Below are 18,589 nucleotides of genomic sequence, written 5' to 3'. Positions count from 1 at the left end.
ATATTGTCTGCTGTGTGGGACACTATGAACCCATGAGGATGATATTGTCCTTAATGCTGGAAGTTATCACCCTGAGGGAAACTTCTCAAAAAAGGTGAACTTGGCCTGAAAAACAGAAATAGTGTTTGTGATTGATAAACACCCCAGAAAAACAGAAAGCAGAAATCCTTGTTCTATTACCTGTCCCAAAGCATGACAGCTTGATAAGTGCAAAAATCCACATTTCAAACTACAGTGAACATGCAGCCAAAATTAGTGCAGATTTTAAGATTTCAAAATATAAAATGGCCTTAATCTGAAAGAATATCCATGTTCAGTGACTATGCACTGTTCAGCTACATATATAAGAAATAGAAAGAAAATACAGATAGATGGAGTTCAGCAGGTTAAAACAGCTTAAAAAATCTAGGATGACAATTTGCCTTAAGAAATCCTCCTCACCTTAAGGATTTTGGAGGATTTGATGCTGCTTCTTCCTCTAGTCAGATTATGCACTGTATTATATTGAACACCTATTTGACACATCACGTGTAATAAACACAGTGAGCTACACTAAGGGCAAGAATCTTGCTCTGAGCATACATGGACTTTAATAACTGCAGCTAGACTATTTCTGCAGGCTAGAGGCTCCAAAGAAAGCTCTACCACTTAATCTTGGATTACTTCAGTTAAAATGTCCAATCCCAAATCCATTTTCAGGCGCCAGGAAAACAATAACAATGATCATAATTTAGGCTTGTAGAGCAAATAATGAAATCTCATTTTACATTGTTATAACACTTCACTTAAGATTGCACTAAACCAGTGCTCTGTAAGCATACATCGATAAATGGACATGTTTGGCAGTCTCTTCTCCTGCTGTAATTTTGAGACAATGATTCATCTTCATAATCAAACCAGTATAAGATTTATAGTCTTAATTACTTATGTGAGTGTTAAATTTCTGGAGAGAATCATGCCAAAAATCCAAATTTTGGAAACTTGTTGCATTCTACGTAATTACCATCAAAGGTTTTCATTTCAAAAACACCAGATGGTGAGCGTTCTTATTTATGCCAGATAAGACTGTTAGTTTTCTTATTATTCATGAGTACTTTACTTTCATAATACCATTCTGAAGACTACAAAGGCACTTCTGTAAATCTTTGGCCTATAGCAATATTTCAGAATCAAGCATACATACTGTGTTGTCATCAGCAACATATATACTTAATAAATGATAGTAAATCATTAGCGAATCCTGGGCTTTTTTGTATCTCCATCCATCACTACTAATTCAGGAGAAAAAGCTGCTCATGTATGGATTAAAACACTTCTGGGTACTAAACAGTAATCATATTTAGCCGCAGCTTAGCCAAGTCCAGATCTTTTAAATTAGCAATGAAACAGCTGGTCATGTGCATGAGCAAATATTCGGCTGAGATCCAGGAGAACAACCCTGATCATCTCCTAATTCCATATTACCAAATGGTAAAAATATAAATACAGTGGTATCTTTTTGTGGCTGCAGTTTTTATTTTTAATTCTCTGGAAAAATCAAGTAAACACTCCAAGAATTAAGTGTTTGCTTATAAAGCAGAACTGAAGTAGATCAGATCTTTTAGGGCACTCACTGTTGTCTGCAATAAGTTGTAAATGACCAACACAGCTGGCTGTGGGCTGCCTACTGGGTAGCTGTGCATCCTCACCCTCCCCCAGCGCCTAAAATTCCCTCTGCCCACACAGTTTGTTCCTGCTTCTCCTGTTGAAGAGCCTAGGGCCAGGGGCAGTGATGGTTGTGTGCTCACAGACTGTGTTTCCAGCAGCTCTTGCCAGCTGAGTGGGCACCAGGCTGTCATCACCAGCTGCAGCTCCTGCAGCCAGTGTCTGCTGGGCCCATGGAGGCTGGCATGTGCTCCCAGATCTTGGGGGAGCCTCTCCCCAGCCTTTTCCTACCACTGTGTGCTTGAAGAAGTGTTACAGCTTCCAGTGAACCAACGTGCATTCCTTAGTGTAACCACAGAAAAACCCAGATTCCATTAGCAGGTCATAAAAAAAGGACCTGTTTGTCCTACTGGGACAGAAACAGGTTGGTTGGGTTGTTTTGGTGACACACTGTCATGCTTGCAGAGCTGTGGGACCTCTGCAGTATCCTGTGAATAACACACATTTTATAAGGGTCAAGCCAGTCGAGAAGCTGTCTCATGCAGCAAAGTACATGGTGCTAAATATTACATGTAAACACTGCTAATACATCTGCAGATACAAATATATAAATCATAATAAATATATACAGGGTTAGGAGTGGGGAGAAAGGGGAAGAATTTTTCTGTCTTTGGGATAGCTCCCCATATATCAATATGCTGGCCAGTGAGAAGTCTCAAGAACAGACTCTATTTATAGAGTGAGATCCATGGGTTATACTCTCCTCATATGGGGAAAACACAGAGGGGACAGTGGAAATAATAGGTTGAGTGACTTTTGGAGTTTTCTATCCTTGTGTACAACTGTAGTTTCTAAGATTTCAGAGATTTTTCCCCCAGTTCAGACTTTTCCTTATAGGACATACACACTTTCTGAGTGTACCTTTCTTGCATCTTGGCTCTTTGGATGGTTTGAAGAAGTGTTGTTGGCATCCAGAAACACTTGCACAAAGATAATTTACACTATACAATTTACAATCAAATGTAAAAACCTCTTACATATTTTGTTGATTTAAAGCATTTTTACTTCTGATTTTTTCCACCCAAATCCCAGCCTGTAGTACTCTAATCCAAGTAGCCAAGAGGATACAAAGGAAGCTCCAGGAGTGAGGGAAAAGTAGAAAACCACGTGCAGCATGTCTCTACATGAGGTGTATCTTTAACTGAAGAAAACTCTGTGCCTTCATCCTTAACAACCTCTCAGTGAAGGATGAACACTTCATGGCAGATTTTGGTGGCTGATGAGGTCAGGCCATTACGCAGTGGAACATACTTTCAGGATTGCTATTATCATACAAGTATGTTCTTAACTCATGCTCCACAACCATATTTGCTTTGTACTCCACATAATGCTACAGCAGTACTTAGGGTCTTAAAACATTTTCTCAAACAGACTAAACAAAATATGGTTTCCTTGAGCAGGGATAGTTCAATTGTAAGAATTTTTTCAGAATGATGGAAATGCTAGCTCCAGTAGTCCATGAAATAATTTTTATTTCAGAAACACCCATTTTCCTCTCATGAAAGTACAAGGTCAAATACTTTAGACAGAGAAGCTTTGATGGTGCTTTGTTTCCTAAGGAGAATAATTCATGCATCCTTGAGTTTCCTTAAAATGTTAAATTTAAGTTTTCCTGAAGTGAGCCCGCATAAATGACTAGCCAAGAATGTTCCCCTTGGCCAACTTCATCTCTGTTCCCTTTTGGAACAGCTCAGACAAAATAACTGAGGTTGGATAAGAGATAGGCTTTGTGAATTTGAGGTTTAATGAACACAAGAAGTACAAAACAGACAATTTTGGCAGGTTTCATTGTAACACTTGAAAATGTTTGTTTTTTCTCATATCAAGGCTGCAGAGAGAGTTAGACGTGTTTGGTGAATTTGTCTCGTGCTAGAATTACACTTTCTATTTATATAATCAATGTTAGGTCAGTTGTTTATAGCAGAATTAATGGCCTTGTTTATATAGTCTTCTGCTTTTATACATGTAATTCTTCTCTCCTTCCATTTTCAGGTTAGGGTTTGGTTTTGGTTTTCTTCATAACACAGAATTGAAACAAAATGTGTTGAACATGTGTGTGTTATTCCAGACTTTATTAGAATTCACTACTTATAAGAAATACAACAATATGTGGATGCACTTATGTAAACTATGGTCAGAGGGGGTTTTTTGTGTTGGGTTTTTTTTTTCATTTTCTTTTCTCATCATCATAACTTTCTCTTCTGCCAAGATGTTTCTGGCAGTTTTTAAAAGGTTTGCCATTAAAAATGTTATAGACCAAATGGTTTTTAGAAGCTTTATTGAGGGCACTACTTAAACAAAGGAAGAGTTGGCGCTGAACTCCTTTCAGCAGAACTTTGCACTGGGAAGTGTTGATATCTGGAAGGGAATAAGCAAAGACAACAAAACAGTAGGAATGACGCCTATTTTTGTTTTTAAAAGGAATTAGAAAATCCCTTGTAAAGCAAATTTTTTTGCTCCTGTTCTTGTGTCACCTCAAATGTATATAAAGATATACCAGAGGCAGGACTCCTGCTTCTTCTCCTTCACATTCTTATTTTTCTTTTTCCTTCTGCCTTTTCTTAAAAAAAAAAAAAAAAATTATACCATGTATCACATGATAGGGAACATCCAGACTGTACAGCACATACTTGAAGCCCTTATTGCCTGAACATGGGGCATAACATAGTGGAAAATTACTGGCTTTTAAATTGTTGGTAAGGCTGTGACTGCTCCTGACGAACTGTGATTCTCAGTAGGAATACACAGATATTTATTTGTGGTTTATTTCTCCCATAAAACTACACACTCCTCTAGACTTGATAGTATTTAATAGCAGAAGTAGTATTTTAAAAGAAGAGTGTAATGGATTTGATGGCTGTGTTGGTTTTTTTTTCCTTTTCAGAGCAAGAATTTACTCTTTGAGAAAATCAACGGTGGTCCAAAAAGAAGAAAGAGGGTAACTATCTGAATATTTCATAGCCCCTATATAATCTAGAGACCTAATAAAAATTAAAACCATATTGTTGAAATGAAGAGATAGTCTAATGCATTTGTATTATACTTTAGATTATGTGTCAGGAACTCCCTGTGATAAACTGCTATAGCTAGCTTAAGGACTGTACACTGGGCACAAGCCTTATTCCTCAAAACAGACTCTTGCTTTCAGAAGATACACTCAAGTGCAGAACATTATAAAACCTTGTATTGTCTGTCTTTTAAAATTGATTCTATTTGCTTAAAACCATTTAAAATTATTTAAAGATCTCTAAAATAATCTCAGAATTTGAAAATTCCTACTAAAAAATTAGTAAATTTAATTACCGCTATCTATGTGTGTGAATATATTTTTGGGTGTAAATAACACTAGAGGTGGTTCTTTATCTGATCTACCCCAGATGAAACTCCTATCACTGTGTCCCACTTGCTTGAAAGACAAAGATGAAAAGGTTCTCACTGTTCTGCTCCTGTAACAAGGAAGGCAACCCACACAGAGAGATTCTGCACAGTCTGCCTCATACTCTCTCTTTTTTGGTAGCGTCAGCCTTTCTTTAATTAACAAGAAAAAGTCACATTCAGTAAGAGTCGACATCTTCAGCTTTGCTGCTGTGTATTATTTTTACAAAAAGAAAAAGTCTAGCTCTCTGCCAGAAAGTAGCTTTTCAAAATATGACAGCACAGTTTATATTGTAAATGAAGTAAATATAGTTTAAAATAACGAGCATAAGCGAAGATGATTTATTTATTTTGTAACTCTCAAATTTTAAGTCTCTGCTAGAAAGGGAGAAGATGAGTTGATTTTTTTCCTGATTCAGACATCACTGGCAGCTGGCACTTCAACCATAAGTTAATGATCTGACCTGAGCTTAGTACTTGCTTCATGCTTACATTTGATTTTTGAGTTTTTTAGTTGAAAAGTAAAAAAAGGTAGTCACCTGACTTTAATTTTTAAGTAGAATTTACTCTGGAAATAATTCAGCAGAATATTTATTAATAGCTAGAACAGCATGTTAAAGTAGAATTCATGCAACATATACATGAGGGGAAAAAAAGAACATTTTCTTTCTGTGAGCTGACTGACACAGTTTGATACAAAAGAAGTACTAGCTGGAGACACTTGGCAGCTACATGGCCAGGGGTAGCCCAGAATTTTGAAGGTGAATTGCTTTACAGACTTATTAAATAATCAGACTGATTTTCCTAGCACCTACATGTCACTTAATGCTAAATTCATTAGAATTTAATAGAATCAATATAATTTAAATTATTTTAGGGTAATACTGTAATAATTTCTAATGATTTAATGCACAATTCAGAATCTCCACTTTATCAGCAGAAGAGTAACCTAGAACTATCAGTAGGGGAGTGTGTTTTTCTAGAAATCAAGAAGTCCCCTGGATTCCCCTCCTGCCTCTTGTGCTCCCTGCCACCCCTCCCTGCCTTTCTGCACAGACACAGTTTTGGGATCTGGCAACAAATTGATTTTGAATGTCCCCGTCTGAGGTTAAAACAAGTCCTGTGTAACAGTGTGTGTAGTAACCCTGCTGTGTCTATCCAGGGCTGTAGTGAAATAGTCACAGAGGCACCACTGGAGTCTAGAAAACCACATCTTCTGAGCATGTGTGCATATTCATGTATTTCTGTGTGCCTCTACAGGCACACGTGCAAGCGTGCATACACATATCAGTGTTCACCACGTGCTGCTGTGCTCATCTCTCTGCAGCACTTCCACTGCAAGACAAGGAGGTTTGCAGTGACATCTAATTTTAACCAGCAGCTCTCCCCTTTTTTAAATGTCTGTGCTTGCAGACAGCCCTGTCCAGAAGTGTCAGGACCATTTCTGTGATCACCGAGTTGCTGTGGGCTCAGAGCTGTGTACAAAGGTGCTCGGGAGTTTGTGTTACTTTCAATTCTGCACAGCTGCATGGGATTAAACATATTTTAGTCAAATCAGCCAAAGTATTTTGCATTATATTTTGTGTTTTCTTTTGTTGGTTAAGAAGGATTCAAAATTTTATGTAGTCTCATTCTCTTCAACTTTATTTCAAAAAGTAGCAAGCAAGTACCATTCCAAAAAAAAAAGACCAATTAATCTTCCTAGGAATCTTCAAATAATTCTTAGAAGTTTATGCAATGGTTGAATTTCACTAAATTAACATTAAACAGAACTTCTTTAAACAAACACAAACAAATCATTTACATATGTCTTATTTCTAACAATTTAAAGCATTGGAGTTAGTTTATTTTCAAAGATTTTTCCACGTTCATTTCTGGTTCTTAATATTTTTCTGTTTTCACTTGCAGCAGGCAAAACACCCAAACCTAAGAGAAGTAAAGCAAAAGGGCTCCTCTGTGCTATGACTAAGTATTAATGATAGCATCCACAAGGGCCTAAATTGAAGATAGATAAATCCCAAATGTTTTCCAGAGATTTGACAAATACTTCAGATAGCTGAAAATAAATATTTCATGCCCATTATGAATGCTTTTTTTTTTTTTTTTTTTAATTCCTAAGTTTTGGTGAAAGAAGCACAGAAATGTCTCAAGAAAAGTAATTTCTGTGACACACAGCCTGACAAGAATCAGGAGATACTGGAAAATTTTCATTCCTCTGAAGTTTGTCCTTAGGCAAACAGTTTTTATTAGCATCAAAAAGCCTTCATGCTAGAATTTTTGCCTGTATCTGTGTGAAGAAGACAATATACACTTGAATTTTGCTTACACTGACACTGTAACAAGCCAGAAGGCAGGTGTAAATGATACTTAATACTGAAGCTCCAGTGAACTGCTTGTCACTTTGCAAATACAGTAAATACATTTTACTCCATTGGTATAGATAAAATTCAAGCATTTCTATGTTACTCCATCTGCGATCTCCAAGCAGTTTTGAGACAGGATCTGTTCATCTTCAGCCTCACATTGTGCTGCTTGCATGGTGCAAAGTGAAGTTCAGCCCTCTCCAGGAATCTTCTTTCAGCATTCCCTTCTTCTGGCAGTGCTATGAGAGCCATTTTCTATGCCAAAACCCTGTTTGGCTCTGCTTCTTTGCCAGCAGCTTTTTATCTCAGCATCAAGAGAGGAAGCAACGAGGGTTTCCTGGAGAGGAGACAGGCTGAACAAGAGGCTTTGGTCAAACTGGAATCGTGGTCTCTAATTTGTGTCCCAGCACAATGGCCATCAGGGGCTGATGATTCAAGCTAAAGCTTACCTGTACTTCTCCAACAAGTTCTGTCCTGCCTCAAGAATTAGGGAGTTAGAGCTGCTGGTGTGTCTCTGCTGAGCTGAGGAAAGGAGGAGTGGAGCAAAAAGGCAGTGTTTAATTGAGATTCTTCTATATTCCTGAAAGGCCTCCTTCACTTGTATTCCTTTCAGTGGATTGAATTAAATTCTTGCGCAAAAAAAAAAAAAATAGAAACAAAACACTGGTGACTTTTAGATTTAATCCCTGGCAGAGCAATTTTTCCCCACGTCTGTAAATATCTGACAGATGAAATACATAAATATGTTCACTAATCCTAGTTACCTTTTATCTGTTTCCCTGTTTCTAATAAGTTTAAATATTTTTGAACTTTTTCAGAGTGTGAACCCCTATCTGCAAGGACAGAGACTGGATAATGTTGTAGCAAAGAAGTCTGTTCCACAATTTTCAGATGAAGACAAAAGTCCTAAATAAGTACAATAAAAATGAAAGATAAAAACTCATGCCATCCTCCTCTAGATCATTATATTGCTTATACATAATCATCTATTAAAATCCTTGTGAATGGCAGCATGCTTATTATTTATATAATTGTAGATTAAAACCAGCTGTATTTATAACAGCATGTTCTCCTAGATGATAAAAGTATGGTTCTGCTTTTTGTTAAGTTATGGCAAAAGGATATTTCTGTTGTTTTTATTTTAGTCATGGAGCAAACTTTAAAAATGTTAGTCATTTTTGATAGCTAATGTGAGGTAAATGGTCTTAATGAGAAACTTGTAAATAGGAAGATGAAAAAAAATGCCAAGTCTGACTCCAACATTTAATCTTAAATGTTACTATGTTTGACACATGAAAATTATAGTTTTATGTTTTGTTCACAAATATTGTTACTTAGCAAAGACAAAGTATTTATTTTACGCAGGGAATTTTGGCTTTTGGTCCATTTTAATAAACATTTAAGCAATCTACAAGGTTTGCAAAGTGACATTTTCCAAAATATTTCAGAGGCTCGTTTGTCTCTGTTATTGCTGTGCAAATTTAAGAATTAAAGAACTGCTTTTTGACTGTATCCACTGAACTATTTTTCTGTTAGTTTTAATCATTCCATGCCTACAGCTTTGCTGAACACTTGAACATCTTCCTTCCTTATCAATGGAACTGTTATGTGAAAATTAATCTCCCCTGCTGTTCTTTGTCTTAGTAACTGCAGCATTTGTGCATTACACTGTTGTTAAATTATAAGTAAAGATGGAGACATTTGTCTGTGTTAATAAGGTTGTGTCAACAACCTCTGAATCTAAATCCAGGATATGAAGGTCATTACAGTTGATCTTCTGAAAAAATATGCTACTCTAATACCACTTGTAGCTATCATTGCTCTTGAATTTGTTCTGGGAAGCTTAAATTGCCTTCTTGCCCCTAGGAGATTGAAGAACTTTATATTCCAGAGTTCTCCCTTTCTGAAAGATGAGAACACACCTGACTATTTCAAGCCATGTGAATGGAGCACTGGAATTAGGGAAAATAGCATTAGTTTACAGCTGATATTACAAATAATATGAGGGAAATGGTGAGGAAAAAAAAAGTAGTTTCCTTTCCCATCCTATAGAAAGATAACAGGGAAATAATGATGACCTCTTAGAAAAAAGAAAAAAAACCAAACAAGAAATTAAGGTTCCTAGCTATATAAAATTAAAGTTAACAAGATGGCTCAGGTATTACTGTTGTTGGCATTTGCTTTTTTTGTCCCACCCCTTAGTTATTTGTAATAAATTATATATTTAGAGAACTGGGCCTTTCGAGCCAAATATGGGTAGATTGCAAAATTTTGGAATGGACTATCATGTCTTTCATCATATTTCCTTTTTAAAAAAAATCTTGAAGAGAAAAATGAAAAGTATGTCATAAAGTGGGGTTTATACTCACACAAGACACAAGCATGAGGAATTTCGATGAGTCACAGAGCTCCTTTGGCTTCCAGTGGCTGGAACAGGATGGGAGCAATCCAGCTGTCCCTGTGACAGAACTTGTATTCTCTGCATCTGGAGCTCTCTTTTTACCTGCACTCCTGCTCAGTCTTCAACAGGTATTGAAAGCTGCACATCTACAAAGATGGATCCAAAACCAACAAAGAGTCTATATGTATAATGGCCTAAATCTGACATCAAATCTTACTGATGCCCAGTGGCCCAGAGTGTGTGAAATGGTCATTCCAGCCACTGGTGGAGCTACAAGCCTTCCAGGCATTTGGAGCCCAGACTGCCATTCCTAAGAAATTGGTGTTTCTTCACATCCTTGACTGTTCCATCGATACTTCTGAAACAATCTGAGTTACATTCTGTCCTTATAGCTCCAGTAAAATCCATTTGAATCACAAAAATGAAACAACCATGATGGCAATTTATTTCATTTTTAAGCTCTTTTTAAGGACAAGTGCATAATAAAAGGAAGTGTGTACAGTAAATAGGGAGCTTGAAAAGGGAAGGGCAAAGAAGCATTGCTTGCTTAAGAGTATCAATAATCCCACATGTAATTTTGTGAAGCACTCGAGGTCACTCCAACCCTGTGTGGGAATGTGAAATCCAGCAGTGCAGACTGGCCAGAGCAGGGATACCGGGCAGGCTGCCTGCATGCCACCAAAAGATGCTGCCCTCCTGTGTATGACAGACCTGCACAGTGCAGGCAAAGGAAAAAAATCACAATTCAAACCTGGTTTTGTCCTTAAACACAAGCAAAGAACAAAGTAAAAATGTTTACCCTGCACAAAACGATGTGTCTTACAGGAACTGTCTGCTGGAGCAAGTCAAGTGTGTGGTGGTGAGCAGCTGTCTGCTGAGTTCATCAGGCAGCTTGAGTGCATCACCAGGAAGACTCAGAAGTACTATTGTGAAATTTTAATAAAATATAGCTATTGCACCATGATAATGAATTTTATTACTCTAATTTCAGCTTCATGGCAGAGCTGTCTTTTGGTACTGGGACTGGCTAGTCCCATATTGATTTAAAAAAAAACAAACAAAAAAACATAAGCAAAAATCCTTGTCCCTCCTACTGTTCCAATAAGAGTCCAAACATCCGTATGCAGTTTTTTAAACAGAATAATCACAGTGCTGGTCTTTCAGAATCAATGAACAAAGATATCAACTATCCCACCTCACTCAGAGTTCACCAAACCAATATTTACAAGAATGTAAATAGCTGCACAGGTGTAATTGCCCTTTTACCTTTATGATGCATGTGAATTAAGGAGCATGTATATTGATACTGTTGTTTAGAATTTTCATCAAATTAAAACCTTTTAGAGTATTTTAAAATTTGCAAGTGTGTTAATTGCCTCTAATGCATTAGAGACACAATGTGCTAGAAGGAAGCTATACAAAATAAAATATATTGCCCTGAAACATTGATTTTGTCTGGTAAAGAAATATTCATTACTCTAGTTTAAAAAAAGCACTGTGTAACTGATTAGAATATTTGATTTGTGACACAAAACTTACTCTGGGGGCGCATGTGCATACACACACACACACACATTAATACACTTTTCAAAACAATACAGTCTGATAATAAACTCATTACTAAAGAATGTAATGATGTTAACCCACAGAAGAAAGTAATATAAATATGCTTAGTGAATTGTTAACGTGGGGAAATCATTATATACTTCTAATTACTGGCACATTTGCATTCACCAAATGCAACAAAACCATGCTGCTATCTCTGCAGCAGCTCAGGGGCAATCCAAAGAAGCTGGGTACTACTTCTCTGATGTCAGAGTTCTGAGAGTCACTTCCAGGACTGCATTTAAAGCTGACCTGAAGCTTATTTTATCAAAATGTGATGAAGCCCATCTTATCTCTTAAACTGAGGAAGGGCACAGGGAGAAAGATGACTACCAATTCCTTTAGGTTTTTGGCTTTGATGTCAACAGAGTAACACTTAAGCCCCTTTGTTTCCAAATGTCTGTAGTTGGGGAAGCAGACAGCAGCTTTTTCACGATGAAGAGGAGACCTGCCTTCAAATCAGGCTCTAAAGAGTAGCTCTATGGAGGTGTTGAAAAGGCTTTGTTTTCATTTTCATGGTGTACAAAAAACTAATTTTTGAACATTTAAATTTTTTGGAAAAAGCCTATAACAACATTAACCCAAAACAAACTTGAAATCTTCTGGCCTGTTTGCTGGTAAGCTCACTAAACCAGTTCTCACCTCAACTTATAATGTGATACAATTTTTATGCAATTATTTTTTTTTATGCAAATAGACAATGCCTGGATCTGTAGGACAGAGACCTTAAAGACAACTTTTCAGTTTTCTGAAGTCGCACACCCAGATTTATGGAAAGAGAAGGGCAAGGTAGAGAGATTCAGAGGATGCTACCACAATCCCATGAAAATTTAAAATGTCCAAGGAAAGGACAGTTCTACATGATCCACAAAGGAGATGAGTATGTTCACTATTTTGTTAGCCAAGTGTCACTATTTCTAGGATTTAAGGCACCTCTCCATCTAAGCCAGAAGCTATCAAGGCTTTCAGGGAGAGGACATTATCTCCAATTTTGAGACACCTGAATCCAACATTTCAGGTTAACGGAACTGACAATTAGATTGAATTATATTTCTGCTATGCTTGATACAAAGAGGATGTCAATGAGATATGCCCTAAAGAGAAGACAGCAACAACAAAAACCCAACAGAAAACGTTGACTCCACTGCCATATGAATACATATGCATACACTTAAAAATTCATTTTTGCTTAAAGGCATGCAATTACCTTCAATACTCTTTAAAAATAATCATATTCAGGAATTATCTCAAAGAAGAAGTATGCTTTTAAAATAGTTACTGTGTCCCTTAAAATGTCTGTCAGTTTGTCATGCCTAGGGTCAATGGCAGATTCCAACCATGAGCAAAGAACAAGTTCCCTTGAAGGGCTCAACCACTGACAGTGATCTGCTTACATGCAAACTAAATAAAAACTGAAAACAATTGTAGGCAAAGGATGTGGAATTGCCATCATGAAGATCCCCATCAGTCACCAATGCAGCTGACTACTATAAGACTGGGAACTAAGCCAAGATTTTCAAATACAAGAAATGAAAAGGTCAAATGAACTATTTTCCAAGTACACTGATGGTCTAGGTCTACCATGCTCAAGCATTTTGCTGTTGGGTGAAGAATGGCATTGAGCTCCAGTTTACCATCCTAGTTTACCATGAGAAGGAAACATGTAGTTTCAGTTGTCATGTTTGCTTTATTTATGATGATGACTGCTTTGCTGAGATTACATGAGTCCTGATGGTTGGGAGAGCTGCTAACCATGTGTTCAACACATGGGAGCATAACAAACATTAAATATGAGTGTCATGGCAGTAGCATTAACAAATGGAACTTAAAGAGCTTTAAAAAATCCCATTTTATTAATGAGGTCTGTATTTGTATGGGGGGCAGAGGTAGACATGGTAGGAATTGAGAATAGTTTCAGACTTTAAAGATTAGGTAGACCTGAATCACCTCTTTTTCATTTTCCCCTGTAGTGCCTGTTACCAAAACACACAGAATGCAGCTCCTAATTCAATGCATGGTTGTCTTTTATATTTAATCACTGTTTCTTCATCCTACTCTGTTCTCCAAGAAAAACAGTGGTGTGAGTCAGTGGCTGAATTTCATGGTAAACTGAGTGAGGCAAAGGAGGAAGCACAGAAAAAAAGTAATGTGCTTCTTGTTACTAGTCTCAAACTTTGTCTCCTTCCCTAACCAGTGTAATTCAGCTAGAGACCATTAAATGTATAAACACTGACTCCTTTTACTCCAGATCTTTGTTCTGAGCCTAACCACCGTGTGACAGTGTTACTTTCCTGGGAAGCACTGAAGATCTCCATCACAGATGACAGTGATTTTTGGATCTGGGCATATTTGGTAGATCACAAAAGGTGCATATGGCTTTGACACTGAATTCAGACATCTTTTAACTAATTCTTTATTCTGAGAAACACAAAAAACCCCAAACTCTAGCAGTTATTTCAGTGCCATATCTATATTCTAATGCCCCAAAGTTCTCTAAAAGTGTCCATTTCTAAATGGACAAAACAGTCTAATGAAAGAGCAGGTTAGTCCATCCAGAGAAGCACTCATAATTCATCATTGGTTATTTTTTCCTTTCTTAATGGTGCAAACAGTGACTAAGAGAATTGCAAAACTTTGATTCCAATGAGTGGTGCAATGGCTGTAAGATCTATGGACTTAAAAGCTGTGTTAAGGCACTTGAAGAAACCTATTTTTAATGCTGCATAAACCATTGATCAAATTTTTTTAAAAAAAGAAGAATTTAAGTAAATTCTTTAAAAGTCAATGTTCTACCAGATAAGCATGGCTGTTGTAGTTCGTGCACAGACCCTGGCTATTGGCTGAATTCCCAAACCCCATGACTGCGCTGACACAGGACTCTGCATGCCTGGCTAATGTATGTGTGTGCACAGGTAAAAAAGAAAAGTATGTCCTGCTTTTGATTCTTTATAGCTTCATCCTGCTAATCCCACAGTGCCTCCAGCTTTGCTGCAGCCTTTCTGGTGGCTACTGCTCTGAAGTTGTGGTGTCTTGGAAGGCTCCTTTTCAGGTAGTGTCTTGAGTACGAAGTTATCCAGCAGGCAAGCAATATGTGCCATAACGATACACATTTCTTTCAGTTAAAAATACATTAATTAGTAGCTGAGATTATTTCTAATTTCTAACCACATTGACTATTTCCTGCTGTGTTTTTACATTCTCAGCAGCAACATTTAAGCCTTTAAAAGAACAAGAACTATCCACAAAGTTGAAGATAAGGCCCTCATAAAACTATCCTAAAATATCAGCTGCTTGTAAAAACCACTTTGTGTCTATTCTGTTGTGCATCTGGAGGTTCTTGAGCTGGAGGTTTACAAAACTGCGAATAATTTCCAATTAAAAGATGGGTGAACAGTTGCAAAGAAGTGCTGGCTGCAGTAAAGGCCTAAGTAGCCACAGCTGGACTTGTGTCCAATGCAAATACCAAAGCCCAAGCACATGCTCCTCACACCCTGCTTTTCTTTCCTGATTCCTCAGGCAGCTAAAGCCTATGCACAGCTATGCTTTCCTGTAATCATGTACCTCAGGTGCCTGAACTCCTATACATGCCTAGGACTGTCTGAGACTCAGTGAACCTGCACAGCTCTACACCTATCTCAGTCCTAAACCCAGCCTGAATCCACAGACTTGGCAATTCTTCCCCTACATTCCCTGAGGGAGCAAGCCTGGCAACTGCTCATCTCACACATGTCTACAGGACCAGGCATTGCACGAAATACCACAGCAGACATAGACAGTTTAATTAAAAAAACTGAAAAGTGTCTGTAAGAGTTATGGCAAAAGAATCAAAGCTCTAATGACACCAGAGAAGGCAATCAAGAATGAACACAGATTTGTCACCCTAGTGGTTCAATGACAGGCTGAACACAAGGAAGGACAGGGTAACTGGGTTTTAGCTAATCCTCAAGGAGTGTTTGGGTAGCTAGGCAGACACCTGAAAAAAATACAAGAGTAGTCTGAGAGATGACAAAACCAAGCCAACCACCCACCCTCACCCTCCTGAATAGATCCCCACCCTCCTGAGTAGATGGCTAATTTTGGCTCCTTGTCTTGATTTAATTGTTTTCTGAATTGTTGAACAGTTTCAGCAGGGGAGGTTCAGGTCTCACACAAACAGGCTCTCATGGCTAAGAGGCTGCACCTCTGGAGGTGCTGGTTTAAATACCTCCAGTGAGTGGACAGACACCTTCTCTTTTCTGATTCCTAAAACACCACCAGCCTCCTTTCACTCACTTTTTATGTATTGTTTATTTTCTTCAGGAAAGATGTATTTAGCTGCTACCCAAATTCTTGAAGAATGTTACATTTAGCAAGACTTGGAAACTAACAAGAGTTCATTTGCTGGACTGTGCATTCTTTATTCTAGTAACTTCAAAAGTATCTTTAGATCATTTTACATCTGTTGAAAAGGAAGCATTTAAAAACTCCACTTCCTTACTCACTACTAGCATTCCAGTGACAAATTTAATCTTGCAATCATTGTAATGTATAGGATTTGCTGACCAAGACCTCCAGTGAGCCCACAAGACCCTGTTGGTGTTCCTAACATGACATCTCATTACAGGAAGACATGCCATATTATAAGCATTTTCAGCACTTAAGTTAAGGCACAATCTTTTTATCCACACCAGCATGACTAATTCTCTTCAAGGTGGTTCCAGGTGGAATTTGCCCTATTAAAATGTGCATGTCCAAGTACTGAAGGGTTTTTCAAAGCTTTTACATAAGCTGGTGGCAGTGTACTCAAAGCAAGAGGGATCTGAACTCCAAATCAAACAAATAATTTGATTGCAAAGACTAAGCCATAGAAGTACTTGGCTTTACAAAGTACTTCTCTAAATTAGGAACAAACAAATCACATTTGGTTATGGTGGGGGGTTTTTTCACCTGGAAAGGTGGGTTTGTTACACCTGATTACAGCAGTCACCTCCCCTCCTAATCCACAGAGGCTTTCTAAACAAGCTGTCTGATCTCCACAGGATAAAAAAATGCTTTCTGCCTCCAGATAGCCTATGCCCTCATCTGGATTTATCTCAATTGCTAAATGCATCAAGATAAAAACCACTGTACTTTGTCTCTTATAAGTTTTTACATCACAGCTTTCTTAATGTAAAAACTTCAGCCTATAAGAAAGGCACAGCCAAAAGAACCCATAAACTCTGAATCCAAGAACTTACTATATTAATAATTAGGGTTTCTTCTTTGCCTTGCAGCACAGGAGAATATCCTGTTCATTTATGTTCTCTCTTTTTTCACATCAGAAGAATAAGAAATGGCTAAGATGATTTTTTTTTAGTGTGTCTGAAAACTTTTAGAGACATCAGCTCCCAAGGAGTCTTTCCTCTAAGTGTTCTAGTATATTAAAAAAAAAAAAACAAAAAAGGCAATTTCTTTTACTGTGAATTCCTACGTTCACTCTGAAACCCTGACAAGAAATAATAATACCTCCTTCACAAGAAGTCTAGTTCCATCTGGTTGAGAACCAAAAAGCCGTGCCACAGTCTGATGTGAAGTGTAATTGATTTGATCCCTGGCAATTTCACTTCTTCGCTTACGTCTTTAGTGCATTAAGACTTCCTGGGGAGGGGAAAGAAAACTGTTTACATTTTTTAGACTTTTTATAAGTGCATCCAAAAGCTCCAAGTGTTTGGAGCCTGATTAATTACAAACACCTAGAGTACTGCTCCCAGTCCTATTTACAGAATCTCTCCGAACATCAAGTGACTTAACACTTTTTCAGGCACTTTGAATCACATGTTGTGAGGGGGAGAAACAATCACATTCAATCAAACTGCCAATGAAAGCAGCTAGTAGAGAACTGCTGGGCAGTGTGGTCAGTCCCAGAATGTAAGATGACAGCTCCTTCATGGCTCTGAACAGCTCTACAGAAAGGAAGAGTGATGTCTGCTGGAGCTATGTTTGGAGAGTTAAGTAATAGGACTCAAAAAAACTCTAATTAGAATTCAAGATAATGCAAGAAATGAGAGATCAATGAATAAATACCCAACTGCCCTTAGCCAACAAGCTAAACAGGATCCTTCTGACAAGGAAACAGAAGAAGCAAAACAGAGCAGTTGTTGGAAATAGAAAAAAAAAGATTTGGCCTTAGGCTCATGTGTGTAGTTTCCCAGAAGTGATTTTTTTTTTTTTGGCAATTTTTGAAAGAGTAAATTTTTGGTAACCATACAGATTAAAAAATAGACTATTTTTGTGTGTTGTTATTATTGTATTTCTAATCCTGAAGTCCATAAAGTTTAGCATTTTAATATGCACCATAACTAGAAAGTTCTTTAACAGAGGAAAGCGCTATATATAAATAATTTCTTTTAGCAAGGCTCACCTGACTGAAGTCTCTTGGATTGTTGTGTGTGCTTCACATAATACACTCTGAATAGTTCCACTGAAAACAAAGTCAAGCACCTGGCAAGCCCCTGCAGGATTCAGGTCCGAATCTAATTTCAGCAAAAAAAATGATGTGCACAAATCCACCTTTCTTACCAAAGCACTTAATTATCAGTTTGCATTTATGTATATAGGAAAAATATGATATAAGTCAACCAGCAATTCTTTTAGGAAAAGGCAACTGGTTAAACAATTCTTTGTCTGCCTTTAAACTTTTTTTTCTCTAAGACAGTGAAAACTTGGCATATTCACTGGAAATATCCTTTTTTTTTATTGGGGAGAATTAGAGAAGTTAAACGGCCTTCTTCCCTATTAAAAGCATTTAGAAATTTCAAAATGATGTATTCAAGCACATTGACACAAAGCATGTGAAAGTTAAAAAAGGTATGTTTCATATTTCCAGATTATGTTGAGCTTTCAACTCCTCTTATAAATTGCTTATTTCACAAGTTTGGTACCCAATCAGCTCTAAGGACTTAGGCTAAAATTATTCCTTTGAAAACTCTGTTCCCTACTGCAGTTTTATAGGTGGGGAAATGGAGTCAAGAGAAAATTGGTGTGATTGAAATAAAGTAAAGGATGAAGGTCCCTCATACCTGTTCTTGACAGAGAGACTATCTAAATAAAAATGGCAGTGAGGAAGAGTTTTGTTTTTTCCCACCTCCATTAGTATTCTCTCTGAGAAGTGCAGCAACTGATG

At 37.4% G+C, this 18,589-nt stretch overlaps 1 protein-coding gene and 1 long non-coding RNA gene across 3 annotated transcripts in view; one reads left to right on the top strand and one right to left on the bottom strand.

Moving 5' to 3' along the window:
* LOC118686835 (neuroendocrine protein 7B2-like) overlaps window positions 1-11,292 on the top strand; it is a 42,221-nt gene extending 30,929 nt beyond the window's left edge. For both annotated transcript variants that reach the window (XM_036383257.2, XM_036383255.2), the window contains exons 5-6: window positions 4,589-4,642; window positions 8,261-11,292. In XM_036383257.2, the coding sequence (XP_036239150.1) occupies window positions 4,589-4,642; window positions 8,261-8,356 (150 nt within the window). In that variant the 3' untranslated portion in view covers window positions 8,357-11,292. The remainder of the gene's footprint in view (window positions 1-4,588; window positions 4,643-8,260) is intronic.
* LOC118686837 (uncharacterized) lies at window positions 6,696-8,268 on the bottom strand. Its single transcript, XR_004980251.1, has 2 exons — window positions 7,892-8,268; window positions 6,696-7,795 (listed from the first exon to the last, which is right to left on the bottom strand). It is a non-coding gene; the product is annotated as an uncharacterized LOC118686837 (long non-coding RNA).
* Window positions 11,293-18,589: the final 7,297 nt, after the last annotated feature.

The sequence above is a fragment of the Molothrus ater genome, chromosome 6 (genome assembly GCF_012460135.2).
Source record: "Molothrus ater isolate BHLD 08-10-18 breed brown headed cowbird chromosome 6, BPBGC_Mater_1.1, whole genome shotgun sequence".
In the NCBI taxonomy this organism is placed as follows: Eukaryota; Metazoa; Chordata; class Aves; order Passeriformes; family Icteridae; genus Molothrus; species Molothrus ater.
This window is presented reverse-complemented; position numbering and strand designations above follow the sequence as displayed.